Raw genomic sequence first — 26,597 nt, forward strand, 5'->3', positions numbered from 1 at the left:
TGTCAAAGTGTCCTTGGGCAAGACACTGAACCCCAAATTGCTCCCGATGTGCTGGTTGGTACCTTGCACGGCTTCCGCCGTAATCGGTGTATGAATGTGTGTGTGAATGGGTGAATGTAATGCACAATCTATGTAAAGCGCCTTGGATAAAGGCGCTATATAAATGCACCATTTACCATTTACATCATTCATTCTTTAGTTCTTTGCCCAAGTTATCATGCATCCAACCAAGTATTTTTTGTTATGTTCATATAGTGGTCTGGTCACTCTGACATTCAGTTCCAGTTTGTGCCATCTTAACATCCCACAATGTTAAATGTAGGTTCCAGAAGAATCTGTTCCATTCAGTCAGATGATAGTGACATTGTACCTCCACTTAGCATCTCCCCACATCCAATGATAATGTTCCATAGATATTGCACTGACATCCAAATCCAACCCAAAACAGTACACTCAATAAGATTAGAGCTTCTATTCCGCAATAATCCAGCTTGTCCATGTTGAAGGCCACGGTCAGTGGAGGTGGGCGTTGAGGTCGTACTTTTCACAGAACTTTTCTGTGATGGGGATACAGGTGAGATACTCACACCAGTCACACTTGACGGGATAGACATAAAACAGCACGGCCAGCGCAGAGAACAGGCCCAAGAACACCAACAGGAAGATGCAAATCTGGACCCGCTTTCGGTACATGTCCAAACGTCCAAAACTGCGAAGGAGACATAATAATGTTTTGTATAAAAAATTATTAATTTATTTCATATATCATGATAGATTATAGCAGCGCCAGCAGGCACATTAAACAAGCTATTGTTTTATTTTATTTTTTATTTTCTAAAACTCTTAACTGCGATCTATTGTATAGTATTATTTTCGTTTGTGTATGTTTTGTTTTTGTTTGTCTTTTTCTTTCCTTTGAATGGGGGGGTGGGAAGGGTTTGTGTGTGTATATGTGTATGTGATGTGAATGTTTGTAAAGTATGTCTTGTCTTTAAAAAACCTGAAAATGTATAAATACAATTGTAAAAAAAAATATATATATATATATATAAAACAATCTATTTGGTGGATATCTTTATCCAACGAACGGCAAGGACCAGGATTGCAATAAATGTACATTGTTACTACTTACTTTACAACTTCACTACTTATCTTCACTACTTGACTACTACTACTACTAACATACTGTACTCCATATACTGTATAACCATTAACCAGAGACTCATTTACATGCACTGAAGGACATCTAAGATGTCCCTACCGACTCTCTGGCACTGACCTGATATAGGGCAGGAACGCAAAGGACAAGAAGAACCCAGAAATAAAGCCACAAACGTGGGCAAAGTTGTCGATCCAGGGTAGAAGGCCGAAGGAGAAGAGGAAGAGGGCGATGGCCAGCAGTTTGGCGAAGGCCCTCCAGGGTCGCTCCAAGATCTGCCAGCTCTGAAACAGCTCCACAAACAGACAGGCTAAGATGCCAAACTGACTGCCTGCTGGACCCACCTGGAGGAGGAAGGACAAATGATATACAGTAAGAACCTAATAAGGGAACGAACAGAACCAAACAAAGGAATCATTTTAAAATGCACATGCCGCAGAGATGCCTCTGGAGTTCAGTAGCTGGACTTGATCCTCCATGATCGAAATAAGCGGACAAGACTTTTACCGAAAGCAGTTGGTAAGCAAGGGAGAATGTCGCTTTGTCAACAGCATGTAAGTAAACAACTACTTGCGCTGCTTGCGCATGCGTTTGACCCGCTCTCTCCTAGCCATGCGTTTGACCCGCTCTCTCCTAGCCATGCGTTTGACCCGCTCTCTCGTAGCCATGCGTTTGACCCGCTCTCTCGTAGCCATGCGTTTGACCCGCTCTCTCGTAGCCTGCGATGAGAATAGAATTTCCCTGTGGGATAACAAAGACAGACCAGGCTTTCCTTACAGTTGGGTGCCACCGATATTGTCCCTTATCATTTAACCCATTTAGGCCTGACCTCAAAATTTAAAAGAAATCCTTCTAAATCCTCCAGTTTTCTGAAATAAATATTTTCACGATTTTTCAAAAATAGCAGACCTACAAGCTCGTAGCGCGCCACTCGGCTTGTAGATCTGCTATTTTTCAATAGCTAAATTATAACATAATGTTTAAAACACCAAAAGGGGTTTTGCGCAGATCACGCAAACCTCAGCAAAAAGAAAAGGACAATATCGATGGCCTCCAACTGTAAGCCTGGTGACACGAGGTGTGTCCCCAGGCTGTGAAAGCCAAGCCTCCATCGCGGTCAAAACAGTAGCAGTCATCAACGCACAGAATGCAGCTACTGAGATCTTGGTAGATCAGTAGAAGGCTACTTAGACCAGGGGTTCTCAACCCGTGGGTCGCGACCCCTCGGGGGGTCGCCAAATTATTTTGGAGGGTCCCCAAATTATAAAAAAAAAATAAAAAAAATAGCAGACCTACAAGCTCGTAGCGCGCCACAGATCTGCTATTTTTCAATAGCTAAATTATAACAATGCTTAAAACACCAAAAGGGGTTCCCGCCCAAAATGGTTTAAGGTTATTGTAGCAGTCAATTTATATTGGGGGTCGGGAGGGGGCGGGGCGGGGGTCCCGAGACATTGCCAAAGCATTTCCGGGGGTCCCCGGCCAAAAACGTTGAGAACCCCTGACTTAGACCATTGTGATAAAGTCCCATTCAGTGCATCGATCACATTCAAAGCTGTTGATCAGAGTCACTGATGACAGAAGACTGGTGTAAATACTGTAAGTCTTCTGATGCTAAACCCTAGTGCCATTTTGGCCAGTGTGCCATGCTATACCCTAGAGTTCATCGTCATCTTCTAGCTAGAATAATTATTTCACTGCCTTCAGTGGTACAGGTTCGTGTCCATGTTTTATTATGGTCGATCAAGTCCCGGTTATATTACCTCAGGCCACTGGTCTTTTCATTATTATGTGTGAGTTGTGACTATTACACAGTCCAGTGGCGCAACCGGTCAGCGTGCGGTGCTTATAAGACAGTAACCAGCAGAGTGATGCTCAGGTTGTGAGTTTGAGCCTCACCTGGACCATGTGAATTTTAAGCTATAGATGAGGTTACTACACTGCCTGTCAGAGCAGTATATATAGAGGGTATGTGCATGCATAATGATGATGTCACTCGTATACCCTCTATTCCTCTCCCATTTGTGTGGAGAATGGACAGGGAAAACGAGAATCGGAATGAACCAACTGCTTTCACTAAGTTCTCTTAGTTGAATCAGTTAGTACCATGTTGAAAAGCAGCAAAACTCATGATCGCATAGTACTTTACAACAGTGGTTCATGCAGTGTAGAACTATACCTCAGCTCTGTAGGGCAGGAAAATGGCAGACGCCAGGTTCCCAGTGATTCCGCTGAGGATGTAAATGATGGAGATTCTCAGCCAGCCAGCTAGCTTCTCCAAGTCCCTCAGCACTGTCATCTGGAAGAGCACAGACACCAGGCAGTGCAGGATCCTACCAGGACAAATAAGGTCAACATGGACAACAATTATCTACACTTGTCCATAGGTGCAGGTCAACCTTGAACTTGAAGTAATGGTGCATTTGATCAAGATGTGGCAAAATGGAACAGAGAGGCAGAGATAGTCACCCAGCGTGGAGGAAGAGAGAGAGCCAGAGGCGGTAGAACTGGTCAGGGATCTCTGGGTTCAGGAAAGGCAGAAGGCCACACACATCATCCATACAGGCAACCTGATGGAGAGAGAGACTTCTTGTTCTTATTATTACTGTTGGTGCATTGCCCGGTCGGTGCGTGCCGGTTTTGCCGAACTGCTCATCTCATCAATTTCACACTCACTTTACTTCCTTGATAGTGAGGTTTCTGTGAAGTCGATAGGATGAACGGTTCTCGAGGTATGTGAAGGAAAGACATACTGTACAGACAGACATACATACACAAAGAGAGATTCCTGGAATGTATAGATAGATTTAAATAGTATGTACTGTACACTGTGTATGCTTCATCGATTTAGCAATAATTGTCTCTTTCATACCATTATAGCTCATCAGATTGAAATTTAATTGAGTGTGATGGAGGTAGAGAGAGAGAGAGGAAGTGGGGGAGAGGCAAGAAGAGAGACAGAAAGACAGACAGTATCAGCCATCTACTGTTTTGTGCTGTACTGCCATTGTGTTCTTTCTATTATTAAACAAAACAGGCTCCAGTGGTGCAATCGGTCAGCGCGCGGTACTTATAAGACAGTAACCAGCGAAGTAATGCCGAGGTTGTGAGTTCGAGCCTCACCTGGAGCATGTGATCTATAAGTCTCAAGCTTGACTGCTATTCCACGTATTAAATTATTTAGTATTTACACACATTAGGTCAGGGGTTCTCAAAGTTTTTGGCCGGGGACCCCCGAAAATGCTTTGGCAACGTCTCGGGACCCCCGCCCCGCCCCCTCCCGACCCCCAATATAAATTGACTGCTACAATAACCTTAAACCATTTTGGGCGGGAACCCCTTTTGGTGTTTTAAGCATTGTTATAATTTAGCTATTTAAAAATAGCAGATCTACAAGCTCATAGCGCGCCACCGAGTGGCGCGCTACGAGCTTGTAGGTCTGCTATTTTTGAAAAATCGTGAAAAATAAATAAAAAAACAAATATATATATATTTTTTTTTAATAATTTGGGGACCCCCTAAAATAATTTGGCGACCCCCCGAGGGGTCGCGACCCACGGGTTGAGAACCCCTGCATTATGTAACTCAGTAGTTTGCCCTGTCCTCTTTATACAGAGCTGCCAAACACCTTTGCTGATCCAAGGCTCTGAACCTGACATGCTTATTCTGGTAGCAGAATAAGCATCAATGCTTTTTCTGCTACTCTATTCAGTGGAATTTACTCTGGGTGAGTGCAAATGGACTGCATTTATACAGCAATTTTCAACAGTGGAACACATGGTTACCCTTACACGTTTATGCGGTACACATTCACACACCGACGACAGAGGCAAACATGCAAGGCACCAGAGCTGTTAGGGTTTCAGCGTCTTGCTCAAGGACACTTCGACACGCAACCGGTAGTAGCTGGGGATCGGTCCGGGAACCTTCCAGCTCCCAGATGGCCACTCTAGCTCCTGCTGACTGAGCAACTGCCACCCATATCAGCTACATGTGTAAAATATCAACCAAATTCAAATAATGTGTAGGGGGTGTCCAAAACTCTGCCTGGGAGGCACATTCAGAAACAATGAATCAACCTTCAACAAGACTTGTTGAGTATATTTCTTCATCTTACCTGTGAGCAGAGAGTGGCCTCCTCATGGAAGTACCCCTTCATGAAATCACAGTACTCTCTGGAAGTTATCTCACACCTACAACATCATGCAAGACATAGCTACAGTATAAGCAAATACTAATTTATGGCATTATCCATTATCCTCTATTGATGGCATTATTCACAATGTGTTTTCTTTGTCACCAGTCAGGTTAGGTGAAGTACAAGAATATCAATATGAAGCCCAACACACACCGTCTGTGAACGCTGCGCGTCAAAACAGCCGCCTCCGTTATTTTCAATGAACCTATTCCACACCGGCGGCGTCAGACGCGCGCTGGCACGCGTTCACGCCTCGCCTGACGCTCCGATACGCCGCTGTTCTATTTTCCAGGCGTTGCCGCGCGGCCTCGATCCGGGAATCCGTGGGCGTGGCTGGCCAGCGGCGTGGTAGCGCGCCGCGTCCTGTGGGTTTTGCTGTGCGGCTATGACACGCGGCAATACTGTGCCGCGTCACTGCGCACCCGCTTCACAGACGGTGTGTGTTGGGCTTAATAAATATAATAATAACATTTTAGGGGCAAGGGGAGGCCATGCAAGATTTGCTACCACAAAAAATGGACAGTAATAATAGAGTTAAAAGCATATGACAGCCAGTATAGAGTAAATGGGAAAACTGAGGCTCTCTTACCGTCCTTTGGTTCCAATGCAGCAAGGTCTTCCTGTGATGGCACAGTCTATGTGGGGAAGGTTGGTGTGGTTCCCAGAGTTATACCTCGTACACACCTACAGTTCATACAATTGGAACAGCTGTCAGCACCGTGTGTGTGTGTGTGTGTGTGTGTGTGTGTGTGTGTGTGTGTGTGTGTGTGTGTGTGTGTTATTTTGTGTGTCTTATTTTTTTGTAAGGTTTTCTGGCCACAATTGCACCCAAAGGGGGCGATGATTGACAGGTAAAGTGCCATCCGCTGGTTAAAATAAGGCCTTTTTTTTGGCTTGTGCTTTGGATAAAGGCACTACAAAAATGCAGAACCTTATCTGAAATATATTAAAACTAAACTTTATGGACAGCAATAGGAAGTGGACTGCTAATGCCTCACTTAAAGACAAAGAACGATAAACCGTCCCTCACTATCAATACTGTGTGTACCTACTACCTACAGGCCACTTTGTGATGTCATCAGGCCACTCGTGAGGTGAAACCGAGGCAGGCTCCAGACAAGTCCTATGAGAAGAAAAGGCAAGTGAGATGATCATTAAGAAGCTGCTCAGAGATGCAAAATCAACGGTACATATCAGAGCCCCAACTGTACCAGGAGATGGTCATATCAGAGCCCCAACAAAAACATATTATGAGTTATGACTTACAACCTGTTTAACCCATTCTGAACAGTAACCCCTTTTGGTGTTTTAACTAAGCATTATGTTATACTTTAGCTATTCAAAAATAGCAGATCTACAAGCTCATAGCGCGCCACCGAGTGGCGCGCTACGAGCTTGTAGGTCTGCTATTTTTGAAAAATCGTGAAAATGCGGCACAAATCTTTGAATATATATTCTTTCAGAAGACTTCGTTTTTTTTTATTTCGACGTCAGACCTAAATGGGTTAATTGTACAGCTGTTAAGTTGTTAACTTACCGTGGGTCCTGGTGGCACACTGCACCATGCTGGCGTAGTTTACCATTGAGATAAGGAGCACTGGGGTGTTGAGGCCACTTAACCCACACTGCCAGAGTACTCTGTAGGAACACAGACAGAGAGCCCTTGTGTCAGAGGTACAACAAGGTACACACAGTCAAATGAAGCCCTCATTGCCCATTTAATTCTGAGTGTATACTAGTAACCAAATGGATTTGGTTACATTTGTTACACTCTCAAAATTGCGAATGAATACATTAACATTAAGGATCTTACTCTGTACACAGCACATTAATCACGTGCATAAGATAGAGCACAGCATTTTGGGTATTGTAGTCTTAATAACTTGGGCCAGGGAAAAGCCTTTGCGGGAATGAAAATGCCAATATCTCCATCCCTGATGGACGCAGCTTGAGTGCGTACCGGTTCAAAAGAAATGCATGTAATATGCCCATTACAAACATCACATTTCCTTCAGTTGAATTGAAGCAGAGGTTGTCTTGACCTAGTAGGGCCTCAGTAAAACTAACCGAGCACTCTTCTTGGGAGGTCTGGAGGCAGCCGGAGCGGTCGTTCCTCACACAGCAGCCTGAGCCCTTCTCCCTGCCTCGCTTCTCCTGCATCAGCTCATGGACCTCCTGGTCCTGACGCATGCACGGGGAGAACTTGGCCCCCAGGTGAATCAGTGCCTCCTGCAGAATGAATGAATGGTGTATGAAGCACGGCCGGGACTCATTATTATTACTCGTCATCATTATCAATAAGAATTGTCATTATTATTATTATAGATTTGATATAGTCCCTTCTTTGCGTGTCCTTGCACATGGAGACTAATCATGAATCGTGGAGGACTGAGCGTATGCAGATTTCTATTCCAGACAATGCTACACCGACTCACATCAATACTTAGTGAAACTACCTGGTGGTGTTAGCCTGGATCCAGCCCAAAGACCCCGCCCACTCTCTGAGTGGACTCCGTCTCTTGGTCTGGTGTTGCACTGTGAACCTATAATTTCTTCGGTACAAAAATGTATTATCCAATGAGAATCGGTGGTGGGGGTGGGTCTAACGAACAACCAATCAGCGCCGAGTCCCGTTTTCAGCGTCATCACGCAGCGCAACACACAGAGGAAGGAGGGAAAAACAACACCAATGGCTACTGGTTGAGGGAAATTCTAATCCCCTCCCCCTTGAAATCGCTCAGACAGGAGACAATGTCAGACTGAAGCTTCAAGAAAGCTACAGTCTGATAATCAGGCTATGGTGGTGTAGTAGTGTCTATATAAAAACTGTACGGATGTACATCTTATTCCTTTTTTCAAGTGTCTGAAACCCTGCACACACTCAGATCTCCACTCAGATAATGGGACATCACTGTTTGAAGTAGACTATTTATATATTTTTATTTTAACGGATGATTGAATTTTGATGATGAATCATGACAGCAGCAGGAACTCACTGAATCTGGCCCGACCCAGAAGTTTTCTTGTTGCACAAACTTGACATTTTCATAAACCCCCTTGTTCCTTAAGACCTGCAAAAGATAAGGACAAAAATGTAATCTAAATATATTCACAGACAATTTTGTATATCAGTTATATATCAGTCACCTTAAGACCTGGATTTCATGGCATCTTCACTCCACATTGTCTGTCACACAGAAATGCTTTGCTGAGCCTCAGTAAACTATTCTGTGGCAATCAAACGTAGTTGGTCCCGGTTTAATGTATAAGCCTGATTTCGACTGCAGTGAGTGATCAGTGTTTGGCCCCGCTTAGCCTAGCTCAGACCCACCCTGGAGTGGGTACTTTTTAGGCACTCATTTAGTCACCACTTAGCTCCATTCCTTGCAGTGGAAACGGTGGTACAAGTGGGCGGTGTGGGGTGGAGTGGTGTGAGGCCAATGGTAGTGGAAATCGGGCTTTAGTTCACATAAGTGATTATGCAGTGATTATGCATAATGTGGTCAGAGCAATGTGTCGAAAATGGCAGATCAGACTAAAGAGGTCCACCAGTCGGCTTTGAGGCTTAATCAGGAGTTGTTATCTAAGTGGTGGACATTGTCTTCATGTCTTTATGTAATATTGTTTTGTTCTTTGTACTATGTCAAATATGTGTATATGTGTCCTGCATACATGGCTGCTGGGTCGCAAGACAAATGTCAGTGTGAACTGACAATAAAGTACCATATCATATCATATCATATCATATCATATCATATCATATCATATCATATCATATCATATCATATCATATCATATCATATCACATCACATCATATCGATCTACAAGCTCACAACATTAATTGTGACCTTATGGATCTGCTATTTTTGCCAAATGTTTACCAATTTTAGGCAAATGTTGGCCAATTGCGACATGCCCAGAACAGGGATGCTAGGGTCCATGAACCTCATGTGGTGAACTATACCAGGGTATTAAACACACAGCTAATCTAATCTAACCCAAGTGAATTGTACAGTACTTACTGAGTCCACCGTTTCGTGCTGTGAGAACCCTATGGGAGCAATGCCATAGATAGTGACAGCCAGGATGGTAATCAGCAAGTGGACACATGTGATCCAGTAGGAAAAGAATGGCCTAGGACAGAACACACAAGTACCGTACAATTTAGAATGGCCTAGGACAGAACACACAAGTAGTGTACAATTAAGAATGGCCTAGGACAGAACACACAAGTAGCGTACAATTTAGAATGGCCTAGGACAGAACACACAAGTAGCGTACAATTTGAAGCTGCATTTAAAATCTTGAAAGCGTGAGAAGTACAGATTTAGAAGGCATCTGTAGAATCGGCCTCGGGTCTTAAAGGACCACTTCACCACTTTTCAACCTATCTTCATATAATAGGTCCTCACTAATAATCATGAAAAAATGGCGCAATTTGTTTCTACTCGGTCTGTGTCTCATAGGAGGGCTGTGGGCAGTTCAGAAACCGTCTTCCAGTGACATCATCGATGGGGAATCCAAGCTAATAGAAACTGCAGGCTTTCTAGTCCTGAAAAGTTGCAATGCGAAAATGTTAGCCATCGTTCTCACGATAATGAAAATCTAAACATATTTGTAAAAAAATCTTGTTTAAAAATAAAATCTGCCTAATGATGATGTCACTGGAAGACGGTTTCTAAACTGCCCACAGCCCTCCTATGAGACACAGACTGAGTAGGAAAAAATCGTGCCATTTTATCATGATTATGAGTGAGGACCTATTATATGAAGATAGGTTGAAAAGTGGTGAAGTGGTCCTTTAATGAGTCTCAAAAGGCTCCAGTAGTGCAATATATGCAGCAGTACTTAGCAAACGGTGACCTGTGATGTTTGAGCCCACCAGGAGCCAAATCTTTTCAATAATGTAGCTCCTTCCCTTCTTCTGAAGTCAGAGAAAAGGATGAATATGTAGGTCGAAACGTTGCTATTTGTTGCCTCTAAATAAAGTAAGTCTCGGAAATCTAGAAACTAGTGTGCGGATGTTCTTTCTCTTCCTTGATGTTTGCCTTGAGGCCTGACATCCAGCACCTGGCCTGAATATAGGCATTGAGATGTGCACACAATCCTCTCTGTGAAGAGAAATGGATGAAGACAGTTCACTCTAGCAAACCTTAAATAAAGGCAAGCTTGACAGATCTGTCAAATATATTTCACACCTGACAGCTCTCATAGAAGTGGTGTGTGTACTGTGTAGTAAAACAAGTGGTTTGGGACTAGGTGGATTCTTAGAGCCTATATCGGGAACATAACCTACAATTTAAAAATCAATTTCTTGGGAACATTAACAATGTCTGAATCCAATAAGAGCTGTGTTAAAAAGTGTTAAAAACGATCATCACTTGAAAAATAAAGTCAAACTCCTTGACGTGATTTAATATGTCATCATATCCAATCAGTCAACCCTCTTTTATCATCATCCTGGCCAGTACAAGATAACCCTTTGGGCCCCTTTTCAGCTGCCATACTGCACCTATGGTCGTCCATGTCCTCGATCTGCCGTCGGACAAAGCTGTCAATGCGTTTGCGGTATGTGCGATTGGTGAACCGGCCGACGATGCCCAGGCCATACGGTCTCTTCTCCCGGGCGAACAGCTTCTTGACAGGCACGACGATGCGATGGCCACGTGGCTGGGTACCGTTGACGCTAACCACCTCCTGACGCAGACGTACCTTCGGCTGGACTAAAGGTCCTTCTTTGGACTTGCGCCAGCCTCGCTCCAATGGCCTGGGAAAATGGATGGAAAGAGGGGAGGAGGAAGGGAGAAAAGGAGTGCATAGGGGGAGAGCGTAGAAGAGTCAGGGGGATTAATAAACACCTTCATTCATGTGTAAAATGTAACATTATCAATTCAAAAAATGTTTTATTAGGATTTACTTTTGATTCAATCCCTTGAATCTCTCTTCCATACATAAAACTCATAGTTATATGGGCCTGGCACAGTTTGAAGAATAATATACAGTAGCTAGTAGTGAGACAAAATCACGAATTTCATGCCGAGGTTGTGAACTCGAGCCTCACCTGGAGCAGGTTTTAGGTTTCATCATGCTTGACTGCTGAGTTTGGGATACACTCATTAGATAAGTGCTTTTCCCTGCCTTCTTTATACTGAACTGTCAAACACCTTGACTTGACCTTTCTGTTAACTCATGGGTCTGAAAATGGCAAGTGTAGAAGCCATCCTCACTGTTTTGTTGTCTATTTATTATTATCACAATGTTGTAGCTATTTGGCATTATTGGGCACTGGTTTGATGGGTGTAATTGAATTATTGTTTGGATAACAGGGGCACGCCTCCCCAGGCCTAATTGCTTGACAGAGGGTATAAGTAGGCCTGGGTGATTGGGGAGCGGCATGCACCTGGTGGACAAACGGTTTTTACCAGATAGACAACAACAGAAGATACAATGCCAGAATGAGCTATTTGTAATGTACTATCACTGCACTTTAATGGAAGTAAATGCAACCAAAAACGACTGTGGACATTGATTATTTTATTCTGCATACATCCAAAGTCTCTGGGTGCATCAGTGGGTTTGTTGGCTAAGGTGGAAATATTTGGAACCAACAAAGAGCCGCAACATAGTAAAAACCTGGTCCTATTGGATTTAGATGTTGGAATATTGGACATTCTGGGACAACAAGGGAACACAAGTGGACACAACAGCAACAAAGACTCATCAATTTTAGTAGCCTGGTATGTAGTGGACACCGAATTTAAAAGCTGTATAGGAAAACAGCAATAACTATTGGAGTTATTTTATTTTCGTGTTTTTCCACTGCTTAACTTTTATTGGTGACTTGTTTGCTGGCCATTTGCTGCACTGCCGTCCATTATTATTCTTGTTTTGTCACTGCCGGACTTTTACTAGTGACACACCTGTTATTTTGCACTGCCTTTATTTATTTGGGCATTTGCATTTGCGCTGCTGCACTTTCGTGGAAGTTTACACTGCACTGCACTTTACGTGTGGTAAAAAGGGAATTGCAATGTCAGACTCTGATGTCCCAAGAGCAGGAAGCGATGGTGCGCTACAACCCGTAGAAGACTGGTGGGGACCGTGGGAAGATCCTCCAGAGCTCAGTCGAAAGGAGATTGAAATTATCGTGCAAAAGTGGATGGCACGAGAGATGGAGAGGGAGCACAGAGAAAGCAGTTTGGCCACATATGTTGTGGTGGAAGAAGAGACACCCCTAGGAGAGGATGGCAGAGGGACATGGCAGGGAGGAGAGGAGGCGAGTGTCTCCGAGCAGACGACCCCTCAGGCTCTGGAGAACATTCTGCAGCTGAAAGAAATCCGACAGGAACAGCTGACTGACCCTGCAGAAGAGGACGGGGAGGACGGTGAGAATGAGATGGCTGTGGAGACGGGCGGCTCCTCATCTTTCAGCATCCTATCTGAAGCGGAAGAGGTCTATGGACAGATGTCTGAGGGAGAAGAAAACTGCAAGCAGGGTGCCATGATCAGCAGTTTGGCTGAACCAGCTGTCATGAGGAGGCTGAGAAGAGAGGTGAGAAAGCCACTCGGTGGAGAAAGGCGTCCTTTCCCATTACAGCAAGCCAGTGGTGGAAAGACAAATGGCAAAATAAAGAAAACTACATCTGACCATGACCAACAACGTGGCAAGAAAGAGCTGTCTCTGAAGAAGAAAATAAGCTGGCATAGGAACCGAAAGGAGGACAAAGGGCCTGTCCAGGAGAAGAGGGAGCAGAAGGAGAATGAGGAGGGTGATGTGCCGGAGGAAAGGGACAACCACCTGCTCCGCTTCCTGTGGTGGCTTGAGGGCTACATCAAGCCTTCTCCAGACCACTGAGAGCTTTAACTTTTCTTTTCTCCATCTTTCCCTTTCTTTCTTTTTTGCAGTCTCGACAAAAAAAGAAGAATCAGTCAAGCTTAAATACAACACACATACCACATACCTTTGAATGTTTTTTGTGTTTATGGCTTCTTTGAAATTTATTTAGTAATTGTGTCCATACTGTGCACAATTAGGGGGGAGTGTAGAAGCCATCCTCACTGTTTTGTTGTCTATTTATTATTATCACAATGTTGTAGCTATTTGGCATTATTGGGCACTGGTTTGATGGGTGTAATTGAATTATTGTTTGGATAACAGGGGCACGCCTCCCCAGGCCTAATTGCTTGACAGAGGGTATAAGTAGGCCTGGGTGATTGGGGAGCGGCATGCACCTGGTGGACAAACGGTTTTTACCAGATAGACAACAACAGAAGATACAATGCCAGAATGAGCTATTTGTAATGTACTATCACTGCACTTTAATGGAAGTAAATGCAACCAAAAACGACTGTGGACATTGATTATTTTATTCTGCGTACATCCAAAGTCTCTGGGTGCATCAGTGGGTTTGTTGGCTAAGGTGGAAATATTTGGAACCAACAAAGAGCCGCAACAGCAAGCATCAATGCTTATTCTGCTACTGGCAATGCTACTCCATTCTCTTTCAACAACTCAAATGTGCTTTTCGGTAGCATGGAAAGGCACCAGTGGTGCATAATGTTATACTTTAGCTATTGAAAAATAGCAGATCTACAAGCAGATCTAACTTGTTTGGCTTATTGTCTCACATCCACCCACGTTGGCTGTGGTGCAAAGTTGTTAGATTGTGTGTGTGTGTGTGTGTGTGTGTGTGTGTGTGTGTGTGTGTGTGTGTGTGTGTGTGTGTGTGTGTCTGTGTCTATGTCTCATATATTAAACGGCTGTAATATTTACAAAGGACTGTATATAGCCAGGCATGACAGAATTGTGAACATTATTGCCAAAGATGTGTCACCTATGTTTGATTCCTCTGCTGTGTTTCACAAAAATTCCTGTGTGAAACCAGAAATGTTTCAATGCAATGACCCAACCGTATTTGCAAATATAACTGCAAATACACCAGATGTCATTATAATTGACGAGAACAGCAGAGAGGTTTTCCTATTGGAAGTTGGCTGTGCTTTTGATTCAAGTTTAGAGGAAGCTTTCCTTACTAAACAAGTAAATATCAACCATTAGTACAGGCCATTATACAACTGGGATATACGTGTCAGCTCATTGTTTTTATATTTGGCAGCCTGGGCCATGTCCACAGGCTAGTGGTCAGAGGCTTGAGGATTATAGGGCTGTTCCAAGTGTAAGGCAAAGCAGCTTGCAACATACTGTTCAATCTCCTCCATTATAGGCAGTCGGTCTATTTGGAGGAGAAGGTGCTTTCTGTACCCATGATTTACTTTCGGTGTTGGAAATAATGACAGACTGAAGTGACCAATGTTGACTGTGATTAAGTTCATGTGTTGCCTATATTCTGTACATTTAGGGCTTGTTTGGACTCAAAGCACATAATGTTTCGAGTGCGTGGGATATCAGAAGCAACTGAAAATATTTGTGCCCTTGATAATGTATTTTATAAATGTGGACTCAAATAAAGAAATTGAAGTGTGTGTGTGTGTGTGTGTGTGTGTGTGTGTGTGTGTGTGTGTGTGTGTGTGTGTGTGTGTGTGTGTGTGTGTGTGTGTGTGTGTGTGTGTGTGTGTGTGTGTGTGTGTGTGTGTGTGTGTGTGTGTGTGTGTGTGTGTGTGTGTGTGTGTGTGTGTGTGTGTGTGTGTGACCCACAACATGAGGTGACTCCTCTCCAGCTCAGTCCTATCCAGGGCACTTCCTGTGAGGTCGCAGTCTTCCGCCTCGTGAATGGCTGCTTCCGACGGCGTCTCAAAGACCTCATCAGTGTAGATGGAACACTCATCGTGTAGACCCTCCTAAACCAGAGAGCACAGTTACATCAATTGCGGACTGCACTGCTCTGAAATATGAGTGGCCTCACAAGCCTCACAAGCACTTTCAGTGAAAAACGTCTCTCGTGCCTGCAGTTGTAAAGCTAAAACATAGTTAGGTAGGTAGGTAGGTAGGTAGGTAGGTAGGTAGATAGATAGATAGATAGATATTTGCGATACAAATTCAGTTTGAGGGTGTCCAAGTGAACTTTCCTCCACGGTGCCTCCGGCGTGGCCGGGCAGTCCAGGATAAACACACTTTATTGGTGTTGCCGGGTGGAAGGCATTGGGACGGTGATCTCTGTCACTGCACTGCTCACACTGCTCAGCAGGGAGCTTCAATGGGAGGGGTACTGTAGCATGTTCCTCTGTATGGGAGCTTCAATGGGAGGGGTACTGTAGCATGTTCCTCTGTATGGGAGCTTCAATGGGAGGGGTACTGTAGCATGTTCCTCTGTATGGGAGCTTCAATGGGAGGGGTACTGTAGCACGTTCCTCTGTATGGGAGCTTCAATGGGAGGGGTACTGTAGCACGTTCCTCTGTATGGGAGCTTCAATGGGAGGGGTACTGTAGCACGTTCCTCTGTATGGGAGCTTCAATGGGAGGGGTACTGTAGCACGTTCCTCTGTATGGGAGCTTCAATGGGAGGGGTACTGTAGCATGTTCCTCTGTATGGAGCTTCAATGGGAGGGGTACTGTAGCACGTTCCTCTGTATGGGAGCTTCAATGGGAGGGGTACTGTAGCATGTTCCTCTGTATGGAGCTTCAATGGGAGGGGTACTGTAGCATGTTCCTCTGTATGCGTTATGCCCTGTAGTAGCAGCTGGTGACTTCTTGTGTATCGGAGAAGACATGTGGTTACACCCTCCTTAGGACCAACTACTTAGCGGTGACTGGGAAGTGACTGTAATATAAACATGGGGGGAATTGGCAACAATTAAATTGGGGGGTGGGGAGGTGGGAGTAGTTACTGAGTTTATTTTAGTTTAGATAATCTTAGATTACAATGTGTATACAGTCTAAAATAATCAAAACTAAAGCAAAAAAGTCAATTAAAAGACATGCTACGTGATGAGGTTTGCTGTGCTAAAGTAAAGACATGCTACGTGATGAGGTTTGCTGTGCTAAAGTAAAGACAAATTTACCCTGGCGAAGAAGGAAGTGTCCAGCTCATCAGGGAAGTCAGCTGTGTCGTCCTCAAAGAAACTAGGAGGCATGAAACTCCGCCTGCGACAGCGCCCGCCAGGGCTTTCACGCAGGGTCCGGCCCTGAAACACACACACACACACACACACACACACACACACACACACACACACACACACACACACACACACACACACACACACACACACACACACTGGCGGTAAATTAAAATGTACCTTATTGATCGATGAAAGATAGTGACAAGTGACAGTGATGATTATGTGTACATGTGTATGCGAATCAGTGTGTGTGTGTGTGTGTGTGTGTGTGTGTGTGTGTGTGTGTGTGTGTGTGTGTGTGTGTGTGTGACCGTGTGTGTGTGCGTGTGTATGTGTGTGAGTGGGTGGTTGGGTGCACAGATTAGGGTCTGTAGTTTGACATAAATCCACCAGCCAGCTGAGCATCCCCACTGTATCTAACACTATTCTAGTATACAGTATGTCTCTCTTTACGCAGGTTACGCAGAGGCATAATGCATATGTGCATGATTGATTGATTGCTTGCTTGATTGATTTATGTTTTTGTTGACAAGAAATGCATGTACATGAACATAATAGTTGTATATCTGTCAAAAAAATGAATACTTTTGTCACTGAAGATATTCAGCAGTGTGAGTGAGGGTGACATGCGTACAGTAATACTGTAGCTGGTCCATTTCCAATATGGATGCTGTCTGTCTCTGTCTTCTGTTTGTCTCAGGTTAGAATCCTCTGACAGGACACACACACACACACACACACACACACACACACACACACACACACACACACACACACACACACACACACACACACACACACACACACACACACACACACACACCTTCATCAGGGCTGCTGCGGCCTTCAGGCTCATGAGGGCGACGGACTCGCGCTTGCGTCGCCTCGGCAGCCGGTTGAGGGCAGAGCGGGAGCTGGAGAAGGAGCAGAGAGAGGCAGCGCCGGGCGTGATGGGAGTCTGAGGAACGCTGAAGCCGTCGACCTCCTCCACCATGCGGAAGGCCCGGCCCCGGGCCAGCGGGTCCACGATCTACACAACAACAAACAAACAAACGCAGACACACGTAAATGCTATTAAGCAAACTTATTTTCCTGGTATGTGTGCTGTTTTCAAACCTGAGGGCAGGCAGTGAATTATCAATATTACTGGCATTGAGACATGCAGTAGGTGCGTGTGGCTGTGTGTGTGAGTTTGTTGTGTGTGTGTGTGTGTTTGTTTGTGGGGTCAGGGTGGGGGTTGGGGGGACAACACAGGTGAAGGCTGTGTTAGTGTTGGATTCTATGCCAGCAGGGGTCGGTGTGGTGCTGCAGGTGAATGTTTGTAGTGAAACTGGACAACAAGCAGTCGCCTGCTGGAGTTACATTAACTGCAACGTTGGTGGAAACACAGTCGAGCACAGCAGGAGAAACAGCAGGGGAGACATTACACAGAACACACGTTATGACATCGGCTGACACACGTCACAGGGGTCCAAGCAGTCCATGGCAATGCAACTAGGTAAAGCATGCACCTTGACTGTGTATGATAACAAGAAAGAAAGAAAGAAAGAAAGAAAGAAAGAAAGAAAGAAAGACAGACAGACAAAAGGAAATAAGTTAAAGTGTAGGCCTATAAAAGGAAGCAAAAGAGTAAGAAAAAAATATATATATTCTTGATTCTTGAGAAAGTAAGAAAGAAAGACAGCAAGAGAATATATTTTAATTAAAAAAGATAAGATGGCCCGGATGGTTAGCTCAACTGTCTGGGCACCTAGGCTGCCAAGCCAGCCGGGCGGCCTTTGCCACGTGTCACTCCCCATCTCTCTCCCCCTTTCCTGTCTGACTACTGTTCCCTATCAATAAAGGCATAAAAAGCCCCAAAACATAAATAAATAAGATAAGATTAGACTGGCTCCCCCCATGCAATAAGGATGCATGATCAACCTCTCTGCCTCCTGCTGGTACATTGTACATCCCTCTACACCCTCCACCCCAGGTGCAGCGGCCGTACCCTCTGCATGCCATAGTGCTGGTGGAGGAGGTGACTGGGGTGGTGCGGGGGCAGGTAGAGGGGAGGCGGGGTCTCGGTGCTGGCCAGCGACAGGTTGTCCTGGCTGGACAGCTCCATCTCCCTCATCACCTGGGCCTTCAGGCCACCGTACAGCTGGCTGCAGTGCTGCAGGCTCCGCCGTCTCCATCGCTGGGTGCTGTCGCTGTCCTTACTCACCCCGAACCAGTCGGCCGTACCCCTGAGGACCAGAGAGATGGAGAGCGTTTGGTGAGATGGAGAGAGTTTGCTTGGATGGATGATGTAGTGCATGGTGGATGGATGGATGGATGGATGGATGGATGAGAGTGTATGACTGTAAAGCAGGGTTCTGCTAATAAAGAACATTTTGTGCCAAGCCTTTTCCCGGTTAGACAATGTGGTCAAAGGTTAAACACAGGAACAACACACACTATAAACTTTATTTATAGACCAAAGTGTTTAGAGGAGGCAGTGTAATGCCTTTGGACATAAGGCCAGGAGTGACATTTCGTTGCTGTCAGGCAGAAACATCCATATTTTAACTTTTTACGTCCCCCGTCCCCCCGTACCTCAATTCCCTATGTTGTCATTATAACTACAGTGTCAGACAAAAGTAGCAAACATTTGTATTATTCAATTGTTTTTAATTATAATTCTGAAAAGTAACAGTTTTGGATATATGAGGTTTCCACCCAACAGCAGCAATTTGCACCTACCCTATTTAGCCACGTCTTTCTTGACCCAGTGAATAATGACATTTCCTGTCAAAACTGTTGTTGGAAGATTGCATGTTTAGTAGAATTGAACAGCCTCATATTTGTTGATAAAAAACATTTAAGAAAAAGTAGTTATCGCTGTACGCAGCAGCTGTGCCATTTGCAGTTGACTAGCATGAAGTGGGTTGATCCGTCCAAACCCTCCTCCTGAAGTGACCTTTAAATGACTCCAGAAAACAACAAAGCAACAGAACATGGCCCAGCCGCTAGATAAAGCTCCTTGTGCAACATGTCTACACGCAGGATTAAGACGTACTGATGCATTCCAGCTTTCCCTCCCTGTAATGCACACTCATCCCACTCTTGCACACAATATTAACTGTGTCCCCTTCTATTTGCTCTTGGGATATTCACCAGGTACATTGGGGCTCATGCCTGGAAATTGTCCTCTGCATTTACCAGTCCTAACGTTTAGGAGCAGTGGGTGCTATTCGTACAGCACCGGTTCAGTGTTTTGTTCAGGGACATTATTGGACACATCTGTCTTCCCACTGAGCTATATGGCTGCCACAGTTCTAACGTCAAACTAGTATTTAAGTGGTATCTACATGCGTGCGTGCGTGCGTGCGTGCGTGCGTGCGTGCGTGCGTGCGTGCGTGCGTGCGTGCATGCGTGCGTGCGTGCGTGCGTGCGTGCGTGCGTGCGTGTCTCAAGCTGGAACAGAGGACATCCAGAGTGAATGAGACGTTGTGTCCTTACTGTACGTCTCTGGTGTCACCAAGACAGGAAATGAAGAGACTGATGTGCTCTGCCAGATGGGCCGTCTGACCCACTTACACAGTGTGCGTGTGTGTGTGTGTGTGTGTGTGTGTGTGTGTGTGTGTGTGTGTGTGTGTGTGTGTGTGTGTGTGTGTGTGCGTGCGGGCGGGTGTGCGTGCGTGCACGTGTGGATCTAGGGAACTAGTTTTACACATTACATGTAAATCAAATGCTGCTGACCCTCCGTGTTCATTTCAAGCCAATGAACCATAACTTTGTCTGTACCATGATATACACACACACACACACACACATCTCGTGTGTGCGTCCTGAGGGGTCCTGAGCAGTAATTTGATCATTTGTGTGTGTGTGTGTGTGTGTGTGTGTGTGTGTGTGTGTGTGTGTGTGTGTGTGCCTTACTTGTGAATGTACCAGGCAGTGTGAAACATGGTCAGAGGAAGAGAAGAGGAGGAAGAGGAGGAGAGGAGAGGTGAAAGAGTTATTTCAGTGAAGCAGAGCCAAGTACGGGGGGAGCTGTTTGGAGAAGACTTCAAGAGAACGTGTGGTAATAAACACTTTGGGGCCTCATCACTGAGAAACACACCAGCTGCGGAAGCCTTTTAAGGCTGCACAAGAAGGCAGGGATGATGGGCTGGGGGTGAACCCTGCGACTCTGATTTAGTTTTTCTCCCGGAGGGGCAATGTTTTTAACGAGACATCCCGTATAGTCACTTAGAGTGAGATTGAGTGAAACAAAGTAGGTCAGAGTGATTCATATATGATTTCTCACGGTCGCCGGGAAGATCCAGATGTAAATACAAATCTTTGCGGTTCCTAGGTAGACAGGGCTGGTGATAGAGGGAGTTTGATGCTGCAGAGACAAGCAGAGAGAGCATGAAAGACAGAGAAGGGAGAGACAGAGGGAGAGAGTGAAAAATACATAGAGGGAAATAAATTGGAAGCATCAGGGAGATATTCAACAGGAGGCAGAGAAAAAGAGGGTAGGAGGAACATAAAGAGAGTGGGAAGAATGAAGAAAGACAGACAGGGGAGAATGTTTATTTTATTTTACATCTCACCACTGTTTTGTGGTCACATATTCATTCACACAATTCTGAGGTGGATTCTTAGGACGAAAGAAAATATCAAACATCCATCAACACCTTACTACAGCTGAAAAAATAAAAAACACAACTAGTTTGTAGGCTAGATTTTCAAAGGTTTGGTTTGGGAAGTAAAATATCAAAGGAGCACCAGGCAACATTTCTTTCTTTTATCAGTGAGCTTGTAGATCGACAATTCAATACTTTAAGTATAAAATAAGTAAAATGTATGAAGAAGAAAAAACATAAAAATATGAAATATGTTGATAAAATATGTATGCCTACCAGCGATCATATAAATGTGTCTTTTTCGGTGGGTTTGCAAACAAACATCTTGCTCAGCTTCCATGGTTCACTGTGTGTTTACCGTGTTATTTTCTACCTTGCATGCTATCTTTCTGCAGTACTACACTACACTACACAACACAACACACCAATTCTTTTTTTAGAACACCCAGTAATTGTAGAATAGTGGGGAGGAAGTGCATGCATACACAAATGGAATGTGCATGTTGGGTGTGTGTGTGTGTGTGTGTGTGTGTGTGTGCGTGAGTCTGTATGTCAATATTGAGCTGCTTGTCTTGTGGGGACATGCACACCTGTCTTACAGCAAGCAGAACTATTAAACCACCCAAACACAACCACACTAAAACAATTGGGAGCAATTGACAATGCCACATCAGTGAGCACCTCTGTCCTCCAGGCTACTGTAACACGCTATGTACATAATGTCATTATTACTGACAAGCTTACAGTGGCTTCACCCACAAAAACTACAACTCCAAATACCTTCCAACTTCCAATGACACAAACAGTAACCAATTGCCAATCAAGAACTAAAATGCAAATAGGATGCCGGTTTTGGTGCTTCACTAATGACCTAGTATAGCCCCTTTCGGAATCCCGAAAGGGGCTAGGGATGACGGTATCCAGGGTTCCTTGAAAGTTAATGTGCTTTCTCCCTTTCACCCGCTGGTACCACTCTCTGGTCTCGGACAAATATAACGTTGCTAAAGTGTTGCAGAGAGATTTCAGTGATAATCTGAACTGCATTAGGGTCCCACAGAAAACGTGTTGATCAGCGCATGTGTACGTGTTGAATCACTCTCATCTGCGTAAGCACATACTGATACCCACCATGACCATCAACTACTTTACAGATAGACTGAAGTCTGTGCTGCACAGACGTCAGTCTATCTGTAAAGTAGTTGATGGTCATGGTCAGACTTGCACAGACTGTGCACAATGATACAAGATTGTTGTTCTATTCCTACTCCTTCTGTTCTTTTCCTTGTCTCATCTAGTCACATTAAATGTCCAATACTATATATTCTCTATCATGTGTGGAATACATTTCAGAACTTGTGATGTGATTGCGAACGCAGAGAGCATTTACTATGAGACCCAGCAGATCCTGTCTGTCTGTCTGTGTGTGTCACGCTGTAACACCACCCGCCCGCCACCAGAGGGCGCAGCTGTATCACACAAAAACACACGTGCACGCACACACGCACACACACACACACACACACACACACAAACAACTTAACTTAAAAAAAACTTAACTTAAAAAAAACTTAACTTAAAAAAAAAACTTAAAAAGAAAAAACTAAAAAAATCTTAAAAAGAAAAAACTTAAAGAAAAACTTAACTTAAAAAAACATCTTAAAAAAAAAAAAATTTACGAGCTGCGTTCGCTTCCCGCGTTTGCGCGTCTTACTTGTACTGCCTGGTGTCATCTTGTTCTCTGCTCTCCTCACTCAACTGAACCATCACTCAGTCACCACCCTTGTTTAGACAGTGGAGCCTCTTACCCCGGGGCTCCACTGCAGCCAGCGGGTGTCTGTCAGCGTCGCATCATCGCCAACGCAGGGAATGTTCCCTTTTTAATCAATGAAGGGTGCTCCACTGCCGACGGTTGCGTTTGGACGGCGTCTGGGGACCCATTTCCCCCGGTTCATTTTTTAGCGCCGTCCAAACACAACGCAACGCACTCATTGGAGCCCTGGCGTTAGGACCACATGGTGAACTAATCTTAAATAATATACAATGAACTATTGAAAATACTAATAAGATAATAAGTTATCACCAGTCTGAGTTCCAAGCTCCTGTTTTGATTTACCCGGATGCCTTTTTAAGTTCTTATTGTATTTGTTGCCTTTTCTTCCTGTGTGTTTTTACCTTGATGTGTTGTGTAATATGTGATGCTTTGCGCAATGTGTTTATATTTTGTGCAATGTGTTTATATTTTGTGCAATGTGTTTATATTTTGTGCAATATTTCGTTTTTTTTCTCATGCTGTACAGCGCTTTGGTCGGCTGTTGGCTGTTTCTAAATGTGCTTTATAAATAAAATGGACTCAGTTGAGTTGAGCATTACAGGAGATCTATACAGGCAGCTTTTTTGATGTGAGAGACGGACATTATTCCTGAGTGCTTTTCAGCCGTTCCATTCTTATACGCTTCAAGTCTATTTTTGAGTGGTGCTACAGCAATGTGTGTCTGTCCCTGTGTCCGTCCGAGTACCGTCTGTATGTCTGAGTACGGACATACTCATACATAGCGTTTATTGACCACCAAGTGTCACTGTTGTCACTGCAGCCACACGCACACACCCACAGTGAGTACAGTACAGTACAGTACAGTACAGTACAGTACAGTACAGTACAGTACAGTACAGTACAGTACAGTACAGTACAGTACAGTACAGTACCACTCAGTTCAGAACGGGACTGATTTTTACCCCTGTGTGTGAGTGGTGTGGAAATACATTAGCTGCTATGCAAACTTTAAGACTCACCATGCACGTCATGCCACAGTAGCTGTGTAGATGCCAAGTTAAGAGTGCCATAATACTACAGTAAATTACTTTGTATAATGTAGTGACGACCAAATAGAACTACTGTAAGTAAGAGGCAAACATTCATCTTGACATTGGTATTTGTCCTATTGCTGCATGTAAACCACTTTGAGCATGTCAATAATAATAAAAAAATCACACCCGTGTGAACTGAGTGGTGTAAGGTTTTATATAGCATGATCAGCTGTGGTCTGACGTAATGTCTGACGTAATGAAATCACACCCGGATGTGATTTCACAACTGGCTTTTTTTGTGCAGAAAAAATGAGCATGGTTGCTACGGTCATCCAGTTCACCCGGGTGTGATTTAATTACGTCAGAAATTATTTTGAACATAGCAACCATGCTAATTTTTTCTGCACACAAAAGCCAGTTGTAGGAGTGGTTTACACCACTCAAAAATCTCGAATTCGATTATTACCACTATTATTACCATTATTATTAACATTATTGAACCACACTCACTTATCCAGAGAGCTCCAGGAGGGGGTTAGGGTCATCACGGTCATTCCTGGAAGACACGGCTACCAGAGAGCAACACCATAGCGTCCTCACTTACCCCTGTGACCTGTGCATCATATCTATCTAAGCCCTAACCTCAAGCTGTTCCTCGCAGCCAGGTCACATCGGGATGTGACCACAATGGGTCACACTGTACAAGGTTCCATATGGGGATTTTCCAATATTCAGGCCAGCGGCGGCTTATACGGTGATTGATACGGAACAGCGAGAGCAGATCCCGGACTGTTCACGGCAGTATCTGCACGGCTGGAGATTACCTCGCACTAAGGTTCCGGCGTCTGGCGATTGCACAAGGAGCCTCTTGTCAGGGGTCAAAGGTCAGAGACAAGAAGCTAATCCCTGCCGTTGATCTCCCATGATGGAAAAGGGAATCCCTTGACAAGGGAGGTTGATCCCGGAGATGGTCTCTGACACAAAGGTCCTAACTTCTGATCACTGACTCCTCCTCAGTGGCGTATGGAGTCCATCGATAATGAGTACCGTTGATCTCTCTTAGTGGTGGCTCTGGGGTTGTCAGGGGAAAAACAATCCACTCAGGGTGGTGGTCTTGTTATAACTAAGAGAGGCAGGGTTGACCGTTGATTTAAAAAGGGGTTAGAGACACACGGGTACATAAGTAGTCTCAGTGGCAGCTGGAGCATCTCAGACAGTAGGTTGACCCCTGCACACCAGGACGACAATCCCAGGGGAGGTGATGCTGGGATGTCGTCTCAGATCTCAGCAGAGATTTGTTCTCTTTGGCGGTCTGGCTGTGCGTGTGCGTGTGTGTGTGTGTGTGTGTGTGTGTGTGTGTGTGTGTGTGTGTGTGTGTGTGTGTGTGAGTGAGTGTGAGAGTGTGAGTGTGTGGGTGCGTGCGTGCATGCATGCATGCGCACGGTGCGTGCATGTGTGTGTGTCCTCTCAACAGCCCCCTGTCTTCTTGGAATGAAGAGACTGTGACCCACTGGGCAACAGGAAGGGAGCAGCTCTGACCCTCTTTCAGGTGACTAAATCACTGTCTCAGTCTCGCTCTCGCCACAGAATGTCTTTCTTTTTTCGGTCTCTCTTTTACATCTTCTCTTTTCTCTGTTGCTGTCTCACCATCTCTGTTTTTCCTCCTTTTGTTTGCTCTTCTGAGCATCCCTTGGTCACATGTGTTTCTGTCTCTCTGTCACACGTCTCTCTGTACGGTATCTTTACATTGTCTCGCTTTCCCTCACTGCCTCTTGCTGTCACGCTATTGGTCTCTTTGTATCACTGAGCCCCCAAACCTCTCCCCTCTCCCCCTCTCTCCCTCTGTCCTGTTGTATCACTGAGCCCCCAAACCTCTCCCCTCTCCCCCTCTCTCCCTCTGTCCTGTTGTATCACTGAGCCCCCAAACCTCTCCCCTCTCCCCCTCTCTCCCTCTGTCCTGTTGTATCACTGAGCCCCCAAACCTCTCCCCTCTCCCCCTCTCTCCCTCTGTCCTGTTGTATCACTGAGCCCCCAAACCTCTCCCCTCTCCCCCTCTCTCCCTCTGTCCTGTTGTATCACTGAGCCCCCAAACCTCTCCCCTCTCCCCCTCTCTCCCTCTGTCCTGTTGTATCACTGAGCCCCCAAACCTCTCCCCTCTCCCCCTCTCTCCCTCTGTCCTGTTGTATCACTGAGCCCCCAAACCTCTCCCCTCTCCCCCTCTCTCCCTCTGTCCTGTTGTATCACTGAGCCCCCAAACCTCTCCCCTCTCCCCCTCTCTCCCTCTGTCCTGTTGTATCACTGAGCCCCCAAACCTCTCCCCTCTCCCCCTCTCTCCCTCTGTCCTGTTGTATCACTGAGCCCCCAAACCTCTCCCCTCTCCCCCTCTCTCCCTCTGTCCTGTTGTATCACTGAGCCCCCAAACCTCTCCCCTCTCCCCCTCTCTCCCTCTGTCCTGTATCACTGAGCCCCCAAACCCATCCAAGGTCTGTCTCTCCCCCTCTCTCCCTCTGTCCTGTATCACTGAGCCCCCAAACCCATCCAAGGTCTGTCTCTCCCCCTCTCTCCCTCTGTCCTCTCTCCCTCTGTCTCTCCCCCTCTCTCCCTCTGTCCTGTTGTATCACTGAGCCCCCAAACCCATCCAACGTCTGTCTCTCCCCCTCTCACTGAGCCCCCAAACCCATCCTCTCTCCCTCTGTCCTGTATCACTGAGCCCCCAAACCCATCCAAGGTCTGTCTCTCCCCCTCTCTCCCTCTGTCCTGTATCACTGAGCCCCCAAACCCATCCAAGGTCTGTCTCTCCCCCTCTCTCCCTCTGTCTCC

The 26,597-nt window shown here is 45.2% G+C and overlaps 1 protein-coding gene across 1 annotated transcript in view; it reads right to left on the bottom strand.

Moving 5' to 3' along the window:
* Positions 1 to 202: 202 nt before the first annotated feature.
* LOC306914869 (inactive rhomboid protein 1-like) overlaps positions 203 to 26,597 on the bottom strand; it is a 60,266-nt gene continuing 33,871 nt past the window's right edge. The window contains exons 5-20 of the mRNA XM_079492088.1: positions 18,368 to 18,605; positions 17,201 to 17,407; positions 16,318 to 16,440; positions 15,014 to 15,156; positions 10,871 to 11,125; positions 9,381 to 9,492; positions 8,354 to 8,428; positions 7,425 to 7,586; positions 6,895 to 6,995; positions 6,417 to 6,480; positions 5,947 to 6,041; positions 5,277 to 5,352; positions 3,629 to 3,729; positions 3,339 to 3,492; positions 1,280 to 1,503; positions 203 to 709 (exon numbers count right to left, since the gene is read on the bottom strand). Coding sequence (XP_079348214.1) covers positions 514 to 709; positions 1,280 to 1,503; positions 3,339 to 3,492; positions 3,629 to 3,729; positions 5,277 to 5,352; positions 5,947 to 6,041; positions 6,417 to 6,480; positions 6,895 to 6,995; positions 7,425 to 7,586; positions 8,354 to 8,428; positions 9,381 to 9,492; positions 10,871 to 11,125; positions 15,014 to 15,156; positions 16,318 to 16,440; positions 17,201 to 17,407; positions 18,368 to 18,605 — 2,326 coding nt within the window. The 3' untranslated portion in view covers positions 203 to 513. The remainder of the gene's footprint in view (positions 710 to 1,279; positions 1,504 to 3,338; positions 3,493 to 3,628; positions 3,730 to 5,276; positions 5,353 to 5,946; positions 6,042 to 6,416; positions 6,481 to 6,894; positions 6,996 to 7,424; positions 7,587 to 8,353; positions 8,429 to 9,380; positions 9,493 to 10,870; positions 11,126 to 15,013; positions 15,157 to 16,317; positions 16,441 to 17,200; positions 17,408 to 18,367; positions 18,606 to 26,597) is intronic.

The sequence above is a fragment of the Electrona antarctica genome (assembly GCF_951216825.1).
Source record: "Electrona antarctica genome assembly, chromosome: 22".
NCBI lineage: Eukaryota > Metazoa > Chordata > Actinopteri > Myctophiformes > Myctophidae > Electrona > Electrona antarctica.